The sequence below is a fragment of the Anguilla anguilla genome, chromosome 11 (genome assembly GCF_013347855.1).
Source record: "Anguilla anguilla isolate fAngAng1 chromosome 11, fAngAng1.pri, whole genome shotgun sequence".
In the NCBI taxonomy this organism is placed as follows: domain Eukaryota; kingdom Metazoa; phylum Chordata; class Actinopteri; order Anguilliformes; family Anguillidae; genus Anguilla; species Anguilla anguilla.
In genome coordinates, this window is record NC_049211.1 from 31734275 (window position 1) to 31747529 (window position 13255).

The window sequence follows — 13255 nt, forward strand, 5'->3', positions numbered from 1 at the left end:
CAACCTCTTATGCCATATGTATGTATATATGTATCCCAAATATGGAACAGGAAGCATTCATTTAATCGCATGCCTACGATGTTAGAACACTTTGCTCTCACGAAAGACTAGCTCACAGAACCATTTTAGCACTGAGGTAGCTTTGATAGCAATTAATGAGTTATGCATTAGGAGTCAGAGTGTCAAAATGCTTTAGCGGCAATGAGTTAGATCCAGTGTTTATGAGCCAAGCTGAAGAGGACAGTTGACAACCGAAGAAAAATGACCGCTCAGCTTCCTGGTAGCACATTCAGCTCCAGAAGGTTTTGGCGTAAATTGCATGGACCGTGCCAATTCTGACTGTGGCCAGGGTTCACGTGGGGATGCAGGGTCGGGCAACATCTCAAATGCATGCATTTGAATTATGTCTATGTATGCATTTCATATCCAATAAAGCCTGCTCACCTCTTTTTTACACTTTTAAAAAGCTCTTCTTCTTTTCCTCCCCAGTTTGGAATGCCCAATCGTATTAATCAACGCTTACGCCTGTAACCTCTCCGATCGATTCAGGAGAGCGCAGACAAGCGTGCGCTCCCCTCCGAAGCATGTGACATCAGCTGCTTCTTATCAAACTGCAGTTCACAAGTACGGCTCACACAGACATGAGTCAGAGGAAAACACTTCAGACACCTGCTCGACTGGCAGGGTTCACTGTTTCTGTCAACCCATTGTTGCTGCAATCTATAGTCCACAATTCAGTCCAGTTTTACTAAAGCACAAGGACTTCTTTAATCTTAAAGCCAATATCATTAGAACAGGAGGATTTCAGTGTATCCATTGTATCTGGTTGTCTGTTTACACACAATTTGTTAAATGCTTAATATTTGGCTATGTGCATTTATGTCACATTTCTCACGCATTAACATCACATTCTATCTGACTCTATGCTTTTCCCGGGATTTTATTTGTCAGTAGAATATTACCAGCAGGAGAAATGCTGGAATGCAAACTTACAAATCTGAAAATGGCAGAATCTAAATAAAATCTAATGCACACGATTTCTTGAGTTCAGATTTGGTAAATCAGACAGATGTCACATGAAAAGACAAATGGGGTCCAAGTTTTCACATTGATACATGCGACACTTGTAATATCCGACAACAGAGGACCAGGTGGTACTTTCACTGTCAGGCTTTTGACTTTATGAATCATCTTAATGACATACAATTATAAAAGGGAAGCAGCACTGACAATAACACTGGTTGTCATGGTAACACACAAAAAATCCCCCAGTAACCAATGGTTATGATGAGAAAACCGCTCTACAAGGACAATGTCTGCTCAATCCATCCAATCCCACGAAACCGACAGCAACTTCTATGAATCGTTATCTTTTTCTCTTGCACCGTGGCGCACTATAAACTTAACCAGTAGGGGAAACCTTGAGTCCTAAGTATGAACTCATACTTACGTCTGCTCTCATACATACTCCTGGACTGGGCCCAGATTTTGAAGGGGTCTGGTTTCTTCTGGGCAGGGCCGTCGGCTGGGTCCTGGAGGGGGGGCACGGCGGGCAGGCCTGGCAGGACGGGCAGGGGCTGGGTGGGGGGCGGGGGAGGGGGGGCGTTGGCCTCGTTTGGCGGTGCGGCGACCGTGTGGGCCGGCGAGTCGGTGTGGGTGCTCCGGTGACTGCACGCACTGTGCTGGGAGCTGCTCTGACTGTCCTTCCTCTCCAGCTGCTGCTGCAGGAGGGGAGAGGGGGAGGAGAGAGGGAGGACAGCGGGAGGAGTAGGGGAGGAGAGAGAGGAGAGGGGGAGGAGAGAGAGAGGAGAGGTGGAGGAGAGAAGGGAGAGGGCGGAGGGAAAAGAAGGAGAGAGACAGGAGGGGAGGAGAAAGAGGGGAGGGGGAGGAGAGGGAGGGAGGAGCAGGAGGAGAGTAGGAGGAAAGAGAGGAGAAGGGGGAGGCGAGAGCAGAGGGGGGGAGGGAGGGGGAGTGGGAGAGGGGAGGGGGAGGAGAAAGAGAGGATGGGGGCGTGGGGAAGGGAAGGAGAAAGGGAGGAGAGAGGAGGATGAGAGAGGAGAGAATGAAACAGGATGAGATGTGAATAAAAAGAGAACAGAAGGCACAGATGCACAAGGCCAGTGGACTCGGCGTGTGGATCCTTTTTCTGACACAGCTTTTGAGACTCTCCCGCACACATGCACATTTACACAATGTGACAGACTCTCAAGGAAGTGCAGTTCTGCATGACCTACGATCCAGCACACACACACACACACACACACACACACACACACACAATCACACTTAGTGACTAGTAACCGCTCCCCACGCAGATTAAAAGGCTCGGGCACCACTGAGGGAATCTGACTGCCTGAAAGCAGCAGCGAAGGTATTATTAAGCGTTAGTTAGCGCAACCATCTAAGCACTTCTCTGCAAGCGTGTCTGAGAAAAAAGAGGTTAAATTAATAATGTATATATGATATATATAGTCATAAATTTGAAGAGACGGATGCTACTCTCAGCTAAGTGACAATCGCATGACTTAAATCGGCCGACGGCCTTGGAGCAAAACCCTCTCAAACGTTCCTCGCTCCTGGTGAGTGGAGGTGGGCCTGCGTAGTCACACTCATGGGGCACTGGGACACTTCATTCACAAAAAGCAACTTCCCTCCAAAATGCTAGTCCCTACGTGAGCGGGTCATTTTCCGCCTTCACAGGCGACCAATGCAGGGGTGACTTTCGAGTTAAAGGTGATGGAGTTCAAAATTAAAAATTCTGAACTCCATCACCGCTTCAATCGACAGGGTCGCCGAGCGCAGTCCGTCTCCCTCGGTACTTAGCATTTCGCTCTGCCCACAGCTGTCCATTTTTTTCAGTTACAGAGTAATTCAGAGCGAGGGCAGGCTGTCATTTGCTTATGGCCCTCAACCCTCTTGGCCAGCTGGTCATGATTAAATCCCTCGGCTGGGCCCGGCGAAAAGCAGCAGCTACAGTCCGTTAGACTAGCAGACACAGAGGAGGCAGAGAGAGAGCGGGGGAAAAAAACCTTATTTTTCTCGCCTTCTATTAGTAAAACAGACAACAGTCCCTTGGAGGCAGCGGGGGGGAGGAAGGGGTCACGGGGAGAGAAGACTCACCAATTTCGGACTCTTCTTTGCTGACACCACACCTGCAAATCAAGCACAGAAAGAGAGAGTGTTAATTATGCACTTTTTTTTTTCCTTCGTTTTTTTTTAAAAACCTTTCCCGGCAGGAATAACCGTCCACTACCGATCGCAGGCTAGCAAGAGGCTGCAGTCGGCTCGCCAAGAGCCAGAGTTATCCTCCTTCCCGTACGGGATCGAGAGTGGAGATGGGGACGGTGGGGGGAGTGGAGGAGGAGGAGGAGGAGGAGGAGGATTGGGGGGGGGGGGGGGGTGAGGAGGGAGAGATTTCTCCGCATTAGCAATGCCGGCTGCTTCTGCGGCGACCCCCAAGGGCCGCCCGAATCCGAGCCGAGCCGAGCTGAGCCGACCCGAGCGGAACCCGGAGGGGCAGGCTGAACGCCGGCGCGGAATCTCAAGCATTACCGGCTGAGAAGGAGTCCAGGAGCCTGAACATCAGACTGAAGGCGACCGTCAGCTCTCCCCTCACTGAGACCATCCTCCGAACATCCGTTCACCTAACACCTAACGGCTCCGCTGCCGAGAGCTCTCCTCATCCGTCTCTCTCTCTCTCTCGCTCTTTCTCGATCCCTCCCTCTCAATCTATTTTCTTTTTCACCCTCCCCCTCTTTGTTGCTTTGTAAGTACCACCTCTCTCTCTCTCTATCTCTCTCTCACACACACACGTATGCACACGCGCATAATCAGAAACACACAACACGATATGAAAAAGACCGTGCTTATGATTCAACTGCATACTTAGGAGCATTCATTTGCCCTTGCTTAAAACCATTATAACAATTAGCAGCGTGCTAGTACATGTTTGTGATGGCCTTGAACATGTATTGGTTTTCTTCTGCAATAGCGCACCCATTGTAAGGTTACAATGCATTCAATTGCAATTCCAATTGCATTCCAATTGCATTCATATTACAAAAATAAATTAGTTTTTCCCCATCAAAAGCCGTTGAATGTAATTATTCAGTACCTTAATGTCAAGAGTCTTTCCCGCTCGCGGGGCTATTGAGAGTCATCCTCGTGCCATCACTGACTGTGAATGCAGATACTTGACGGTCCTAACACACCGCTAGAGCTCTGCAGCAGCGGTACCGCGTGCATTAAGAGTGAACCGCACAAGCCCATCTTCCGCCCTGTCCCTGGCAGCCTGCCTCCCTCGGCACGCCATTAAATGTTAAAACTTCCTGTTGTCGTAGCGCTGCCCTCGCTGAATGATTCATAATTCATTTCCTATCGCTCAAATCGGGGGACTGAACCCAGCAACGGAACAAAAGACGCAACAGCTCCGGTGCCCCCCTGACAGACACAATTCGCAGCAGGGCTCAGCACCAGCTGAGCAAAACCCCTCCAAAGTTCTGTAAACTCACCACATGGATGGCAGACATGTCTCTCGCTTACACTGTTAGTTATTCGTAACGTAGCGATAAATGCTACCTATAAAGGATGGTGACTCGCGCTAACTTACATTTACATGTAAAGTGTGACAGAGCCTGTATGAACCACTATTGTACGGACAAACACTTTCCGCTTTGCTTGTTTTTACATGAATGGCCTAGACTGATGGCAGAGATATGAGACCCAACCCACCAGCACTTATGAGCAACGAGCAGGAACCCACGACGGAAAGAGCACGGCTTTGTCATTCAAATGCGAACAGGAAGTAAACAAACCGGGCGTAAATGGAGCCGGCAGGCTGGCACGCCAGGGTGTTAGAGCCCTGCCAGTCGCCATGGCGAGGGGCTCGTTTAGGTCAGCTTTAACTCCGTGAGACCCAGCAGAATTTAAATGAACGCTATTAATAGTCAGATTATCATGTGCGGTGTTGGGGGAGGGAGGGGAGGGAAGTGGGGGGTTTGGGTGGGCGGAGCACAGCTCTGTTTGGCCTTGATACAGCTGTATTCAACAATCTGGCCATCTGTCACACTGAAGCCCTCCCGACAGCAAAGCAAATAAGACTAGCCAAGCAATCATCTTCCGTACACTGGTAACTTCAACAATGCTGTTATATAATTTCCTTCATATAGAGAAGTAAGCATCGAATTGCATGTCTGCGCAGTAAAATGTTTAGTGCAGAATCAATCACTCTTACAGAGTACATACAGTCTCAGTTTGACTTTTTTTAAACACTCAATATAAAAGCATCTTTCACTGACAATATTGCTCTCCTGCTGTTTTTGTTCATCTCTAAATGACAAACTATACAAAAACAATACTTCTATTTGATATAAATACAGCCAATTTCAGTCAACTGATCCACCTTTAATGATAAATCCTAAATGAAGAAGTGCAGCCTATATTAATTGGAACAAATATATGAATACCCGGGCCAAATATGGCTCTCAGACATCAGTTGAACTTCACTAATTAACTTTTGTATGGAAGATAAGGACGTGGGGGAATCAGAGCTTGGCTTTTAAGCCACTGGTGACTTCATCATCTGGCTGTGTAAACAGAGACAATCCCAGCCAATCAGGCTGAGCTCTCGTGGGCGTGGCGTGGGTGATCCGGGTGGCCCTGGGGTAAGCACTTTGCCACGGCAAACATGGACCAGAGCACACAGTGGGTACAGCTAAATGTTCAGCATTGTCAATGAGTCTCTCACCCAGCTGAGAGCACTGGGAAATTTCACAAGATCACCGCAGATCCCCCCCCCCCCACCCCCGGTCTCCCTCAAATACTGACATACACCTTTTCAGGGTTTACACACGCGACCAGGTTTTCCAGTGAACAACAGTGACATGGTTTCCAGTGAAACATTTCTGCTCTCATTACCTTTTCCCCACAAATGCTCAGAATTACTCTACGAAATGAAAGCATGGCCCGTTGTGTATAATATTGTCATTTTTGCATGTCTTTTATCTTTACAGGCGGTATTGACCGAGCCCTTTTCTTTACAAGGCATTTCTCTCGCAAGGCAAAATTGCATTCGTTCCGGCTTTAATGCAAAGCAAGCAAAATGATGCCCTTTACGACGAATCAATCCTCTGCCGCTGCCGTGCCCATTTGTCTTTCGCTGGGTTTATTTGCTATTTGTGCCAAGCCCCGCTCTGTTTTCACTCTGGGAGAAAAGCCATTTACCAATCCACCACAAAAAAAACTACTCTTACAGATAAGAGGGGTCACTAAGCGCGGCTAGCATTATAAACAGCGTTCTGCGCAGATTCGGGGAATGACTAAACCTCTCCGATAAAGAGCCGGGTGCAATTTTAAGTGTGGCTTAGCCATGAAGGGACAGAAAGTCTTATCAGAAGTTTAAGCGTCACGCTCGATATTCAAAAGCGATGGGTGACAGACAGTTTTAGGCGCAGCGGTTTTACGAGCAGTTTGTTTTGCTAATGAATACATGCTCCTGCTGTCAATTCGATTTCATGTTTTACTTTGACCTTCACTTCTCTTTTCTTTGCGTAATAAAGGAGGTGTGTTTGTTGTGACTCAGTGGCCACTGATTGATGACGCAGACCCCATGCAGTAAGAGCTTTTATCGCACTCCCTGCGACCAGCCCACCCCTTCCATAACTCAGACATGCCATTCTGCCACCATTTTGCTTAGACGTCACAATTAATATTTGCCTTTGGAATCACAGCTTAATCAGCTGACCTTTTTCGACAAACCTGATTGGATTCAATTTGACTCGTGGACACAAGCTTTAACAACTATGCAAAGACGTAGACTAACCATACTCATAACCACTTAAAGAACATGATAAATGTAGTCCAATGTTGTACTCTGCTTTATGCACTCTTTTATTATTAAAGCGGAAAGCATGTCCATTTTATTACCACTTGCATTTGGAATGATGCTGTGATGTACATTGTATGGTATATTGAATCTCAGACAGGAAAGTAACACAATAAACTTATTTAGAAAAAAAAAATAAGTGCATGGCAAACAAATATGTGGATATCTTTACCGCAGTATTTTATCAAACAGGAAGAAAAAAAAAAACAATAAAGACGGCATACAGTCCAAGGAGAACTGTAAATTATGGCATAAGTACTCCCTCAGCTATAAGCCATTTAGCTAAGCAATGCCTTGGCCATTAGTATTCTCTGGGAGAATATCAATAAAGAAATATTGGAGACTGAGCAAATTTTTGGGTGTGAAAAAAAAAAGTTATTCTACAACAGCAAAGAAAATATCACAGAAGACCGGAGGCAGAATAGTTTTAAATCATCATTAAACAGCACACAGAGCTTAGCCAGCTCAGCCAGGCGCACACGTATTGAAAATCTGGGGCCATCGGCAGTTAGCCTTGAGATGAAAGCAGACATTCTTTGCGATTTTGCTGAAATTAAACACATTCTTGCATTCACTCCTTTGCCTCTCTCTGCTTTCTGAAGTGGCTCTAAATCAATAGTCAGTCTTTATACTCTGGTCAATACGTTTTCTTTTACACATACGCAAACGCACGCATGCACGTACTGTACACACACATGCACGAACACACACACGTGTAAATACCCGCACACACATGCACACATACACAGAAGCAAACAGAAAAATTATTTATAAAGGAGAGAATGACAGAAAGAGGTCTACATTGAATTCTACTGCCATATTGTAAGACATAATTTTTATGAACCTATTCATAACACTTTGACTTTTCACCAAAAGAAATACATGGAAATATGTTTCAAGTAACTTATTATGAAAAATTTATTTCACAGTAAAAATGTCCAAGGCTAGAGTCATAGGGCCCACTAATTCATACAGTTCAACAACAAACCCTTGCACTAACCCTAGTATCTAAACATAAACTTAATCTTGCCTCAGACTTGACCTGTACAGTTTTCCTCACGCTAACCCTAATTCTAGCCCTAACCCTTTAGGCAGCTAGAGGGAATGGCTTATTAAGCAAATGGACAGCAGATGGCGTCTCAGCCAGAAATTAATTGGCCTTTCCTTCATTAACTGATCTGTTTGAATTAATATTTTCCATGTATTTTTAACTGGTCCTACAAAAAATAAATGTGTTCGCATTTGGCATATATATTAACATGGAGTGATATTCCAAAAATAAATCTGACTGAAGTAAAACAAGTAAAAACAATTTAAAATATAAATATGTTTTCTGCTGTACTGCTTTCCACTAGTGGCAGGGCAGAATTGCCTACAAGCATGTTAAAAAACGAAATTCAAGCAAGGTAATATCCACAAAACGTTCATTCTGGTATTTAATTCTGGTCGTTTTGTAACCTAATCTGAACCAAAGCTCACAAAAATTGTACATGACCGACAGTACATAACAACAACATGAATCATTTATTAAGTATTTTGGGTAAGTTGTGAATAAAACAGGGGGGTCTTTTTTCTCAATGAGTCCCTGCCCAAAAAATAGTGTATGTGGGTCTAAGCCACTGACAGGAAAAGCTGGGCTGTTTCTAGGATGTTTCTAGGGGGTGCTTACACTCTGGTAATCTGGGGCGCTCTGAGAGACTTAATCCCAGACATTATGCCACAACCATTGCTGTAATTCTAAATAATCAGTGAAAGTACATTTATCTGTAACAGTTTTTTTATTTGAAATAAATGCTGGCAACCACTGTGGTAGAAGGCGAGCACAAACACCATCACACCATCACAGTAACTGCCAACTTCAAACTACATCAACCTTCAAAAATGATTCACACCCTTGATCAAGACAATGGCTGTATAAAACTGTGTAATGGTTTCCAGAGTCCATTTAATGGTTATCAAAGTTGAATATTTGTCACCTTTGAGAATTTAAAGGTAGTTCTATACCTTTGTAATTTACTTTAAAGTATTGTTTCATGTCTTTAGTCAAAGTCTTCCTCAAAGATTTGAATACTTTTGGAGACCACTGTATAGAGAAACATCATTTTTCTTGTTAATTTAGAGAAAGATATTTCTTCATTTTTTTAAGATCAGCATATTTTTAGCGCAACATATTTCTGAACTCATTTGGATAAGAGAGCAATCTGTGTTCGGTACTAAGCAGTACTACACAGATTGCCGGACTACAGACACCCAGCTTGGAAGCTGACAGTTGAGTTGGGAATCGTAAATTAAGTAAAAAATATTTTAAAAGCGCAAGGTGGAGGTTGAGATTTTCATATTCATAATACTTCCGTGAACGTTCCATATAAATTCTCTATAAATATAAATGCTTGGGCCCTATCATTCAGGGCCATATTTTCTATTATAGTGTGGGTTTCCATCTTTGGCATTGCAATTATTTTGAAAAACCAATTCACTGACCCATTTACATATGTTTGGAGAGAAATGAGACCTTTTCCTTATTTCCTTATTTTCCCTGTCTAGGCTGATCAAAACCATTCAATTCATTTTACATAGCCAGTTACATAGCCACACTGGACTTCGATCGATCAAGAAAAAACCAAGATCAAGATTTGTAACAAGGTCACATGAAGATGCTTAAATCCTATTGTAGTTTCATAGCTTCATCCCAAAGCTGAAGAGGACATATTACCCCACCAAACACCCAATGTTCACAGACGTTGTTTTATGGACTGAACTGATCCGTCCGCCGTGACCATCATTTAGCCCAAATATAGCCATTGGAACAGTGGCTTCTTCTCAGGTTGGAAGCCTGTGAGTGGTCTGCAAGTGTGAGGGCACGCTCAATGTTTGGTCTGGTAGTGTAGCGGTCCACTCAGTGTCGTACCTATCATCATTGAGTGTTGAAATTACACACTTTGCAAGACGTTGAAACAGCGACCTGAAAAAGCTGTACTTTCAACTTTCACCTTCAACCAAAATCGAACGCATAGAATCGAACGCATGCGATCAACAAAAAGCCAGTCTGCTATTCAAAATTTTTTCAACAACAATTTGCTGTATGGGAAACCAGTTCAACGGTTAAAAGTCCATGCCTGGGGTGTTAAATTTTCTCTGCATCACAACCCCCCCCCCACCCCCCCACCCCCAAGCGTTTGATGAAATGGGGCCCAACCAACACAATACAGTCATCACCCACAAGCAGTACAGAATGTATCAAATTACTGCCCCATATACATTACTGTTGGTTGATGCTTCTGTCTCTTTATAGCGGTAAATACAGTAAATGTGCATGCAAATTATCAACAGATAATCGTTAAGATAATTACTGTTTTCCATAATCTGAAAATCATGACAAATTAATCTTCGCGTAAACAGACAATCAGACAATTATCCATTTATCCACTGCCCACTTCTACTGCTGTGCGTACAACAACCAACCCAGTGAGCACAAACCCAAATTTCAACACTTATTCTTGGTGATTCATGGGAGAAATTTGGTCTGAAAGTTGAAGATTAATGTTTCACTGACAGTTTTGTGTGGGTGACACTTTCCTCAGTTTTACTTTGTTTTTTTGTTTTTTAAACCAAGCACAAATACCAAATATACAGTTTGCAATTCATTTCAAATTCCATTCCTGTTACAAATTGTCTGGTAATGGCTGCAGGTTCTTTTTGAGAACAATCCATTTCTTGCAAAGCATATAGGGATTAATGGAGGCTTTATATGGGCCGTGAAAGAGGTGGTCATTAATAGTGATTGGAGATTCTAATGAGACTGCAGTTTTATTCTATCCATGTTTTTGGTTCAGTGCTCACCTCTGTGCACTAGCACAGTGACCTCAGTTCCTGTGACCCCCCCTCTACTTCATTCAGCAAATCAGCACCTTGTTTAGCACTTCAGAACTCACCTCTCTGCACCAGCATGGTGACCTCACTTCCTTTGGTACACTTGCTCAGGAGATCCACCACCTGGTTGTGGGTCATGCTCTGCACGTTCCTCTTGTTGACCTCCACCAGAATGTCTCCCTCCCTCAGGCCCCGGCAGCGGGGGTAGTCCACGATCTGCTTGACCCTTTGCCCGCCTCCTGAAGGGCTGTCGGCAATGGTGAACCCAAATCCTTTGTCGCCCTTCTCCATGTGGACGGTGATGAGCTCGGGCTGGGTGACGATGGACGATGCCAGCGTCACCACGTCGCTGGGCTCGGGCCCCATCTCGGTCGAGGAGGAGGGGCTGAACGGGAAGGGCTCCCGGGCCCCGTTGGAGCCGTTGCCCGGGGTGACACCGCTTCCGCCATGTCCAGACGGTGAATCGTAGCTCTCCTGTCCATTGACTATGATGGGCTCCTTGTCAAGGATGGCCACCGAGGTCACAAGACTGGTGTTGGGGTCGTCGGGGTCGAAAGGTAGGGGGTACCCCCGGCACAGCTCCAGGTCCACCATGGACCCTATGGGGATAGACTGGAAGATCTTCACCACCTGGGCATGTGTGTAACCCAGCACGCAGGTCTCATTCACGCTCACGATCACGTCGCCTGCAGGGAAAACCAATCAGAGTTTCAGTTCATAAATGTCAATCTATTTGATTGATGACTAACATAGGATTAGACTCCTTGCTTTGGGCTTAATAGACTTTGTCATCCCCTGATGAAGGCTAGCAAGCTAAAATGCCTAAGTACAACATAATTTAAAATGTCTCTTCTACAATCTTTAATGTCAAACTATTTTTCTTGTGAACAACTAAGGTGACTTTACTTCTTCTGGCACAGGTACCATCTTTGAATAGCTCCTAAAGCACCGGCTTAGACACCCAGACATTAGTCAGATGCCTAGTGGGCGGCTTGTGGAAGTGTGCAAATGACACATACTTCCTCTTGCTATTCTACCACTTCCCTGTGTCTCATATCTCACTCATCTTTGAATCACCACCTTCACGTTAAGCCTGCGTTCACTGAGGCGATGTGATCGACAAGAAAACCTTGGTTTGCATTCATTGGCGGGTTTATTCCTCTGAACTGCACTGCTTTCTCTAGGCTGTTAGCGGGGAGGTGTAAGCCTGCCGCACGAGGCTAATCAAACATGGGAAAAAGTTGTGAGGCTGGAGGCTGGAGTCCATTTAGAACTGCTTCAGAAAGCAGAGGAACCCACCTGTCTCCATCTTCCCGTCCAGAGCAGCGGGCCCGTCCAGAACCAGGCTTTTGATCTGCAGGAACTCATCCGGCTCGTCGCCTCCGACCACGGTGAACCCGAAGCCTCGCCTGCTCTTCTTCAGCTTGGTGTGGATGAAGGTTCCCTTCAGCTCCGCCGGGTTCCTCGTGAAAAAGGGCTTCCCTCCTGGAGCAGAGAAATGCACCAGCCTTTTCATTCACTTGTGGGCAGGGATGGGTGGTATTTCAAATACATACATGTGTGTGCGCATTTGTTTGTATTTCCATTTGTTCATCTATGTGTGTATGTGTGTTTGGCATATGCTATATGCCTGAATGAAAGAAAATATATTTGACATTTTAACACACCTCAGAATACACTGAAATACTTGAATATTTTTAATGACACTTCTTACCAAAACAATCATATGAAAGACTTATTCAGAAATTCAGTATTCTGGATTTTTCTCTGAATGTTGCTAATAATAGATGTCTCTTGTAAAAATGTTCTGAAGGAAGTCTATTGGGTAAAGTAGTTGGCCCAGGGCTCGCATTTCATCTCACTCTTGAATATTCCATAAGCTGGCCTAGGCCCCTGGTTTACCCCAGGTCTGGCAGTACCATGACTCAGATTTGGCCCCTGGTTCACCCCAGGTCTGGCAGTGCTGTGACTCACGTTTGACCCCTGGTCCACCCCAGGTCTGGCAGTGCTGGGACTCACGTTTGACCCCTGGTGGGGGCGGTAGCGGGGGCACTGTCTGGGGGTCTCGGTACGTTTCCAGGTGGTTGATCGTGAAGCTGGAGATAGGGGCTCCAGCAGAGTGCTCCTCTATCCATTCTGCAAAGGGGAAGGGGAGATTCTGTGTCTGATACTTTACATGCACACACACTCACATACACACATATGCACATACATCCATGCACACACGCACACACACTTAAATAAGAATACACACACAAAAAAGTGTGTCACAAAGAGGGGACTATCACTCTGTATTATTATTATTGTTATTATTATTATTATTATTATTATGAATTCAGCCACGGAACTTGACTTTACTTAGCAAAGTTGGGACCTCAGCGGCCTGCAAAAGAACAATGACTGCAACTGTACTCAGGTGCTTTCCACAATGGCTTGGATTCTTTCAAGCAGGGGTAACACTCCATAGGATAATTTCCAAGGATAAAAACATTTGCTTCAGTA

General features: G+C 45.0%; 1 protein-coding gene across 6 annotated transcripts in view; it reads right to left on the reverse strand.

Annotated features, from left to right (window-relative positions):
- LOC118208523 (membrane-associated guanylate kinase, WW and PDZ domain-containing protein 1-like) overlaps positions 1–13255 on the reverse strand; it is an 85344-nt gene that overhangs the window by 26871 nt on the left and 45218 nt on the right. For 3 of the 6 annotated variants that reach the window (XM_035383282.1, XM_035383280.1, XM_035383285.1), the window contains exons 9-13: positions 12728–12889; positions 12053–12238; positions 10816–11439; positions 3121–3152; positions 1451–1721 (exon numbers count right to left, since the gene is read on the reverse strand). In XM_035383282.1, the coding sequence (XP_035239173.1) occupies positions 1451–1721; positions 3121–3152; positions 10816–11439; positions 12053–12238; positions 12728–12889 (1275 nt within the window). The remainder of the gene's footprint in view (positions 1–1450; positions 1722–3120; positions 3153–10815; positions 11440–12052; positions 12239–12727; positions 12890–13255) is intronic. The other 3 variants (XM_035383284.1, XM_035383283.1, XM_035383281.1) reach the window with 2 other exon arrangements.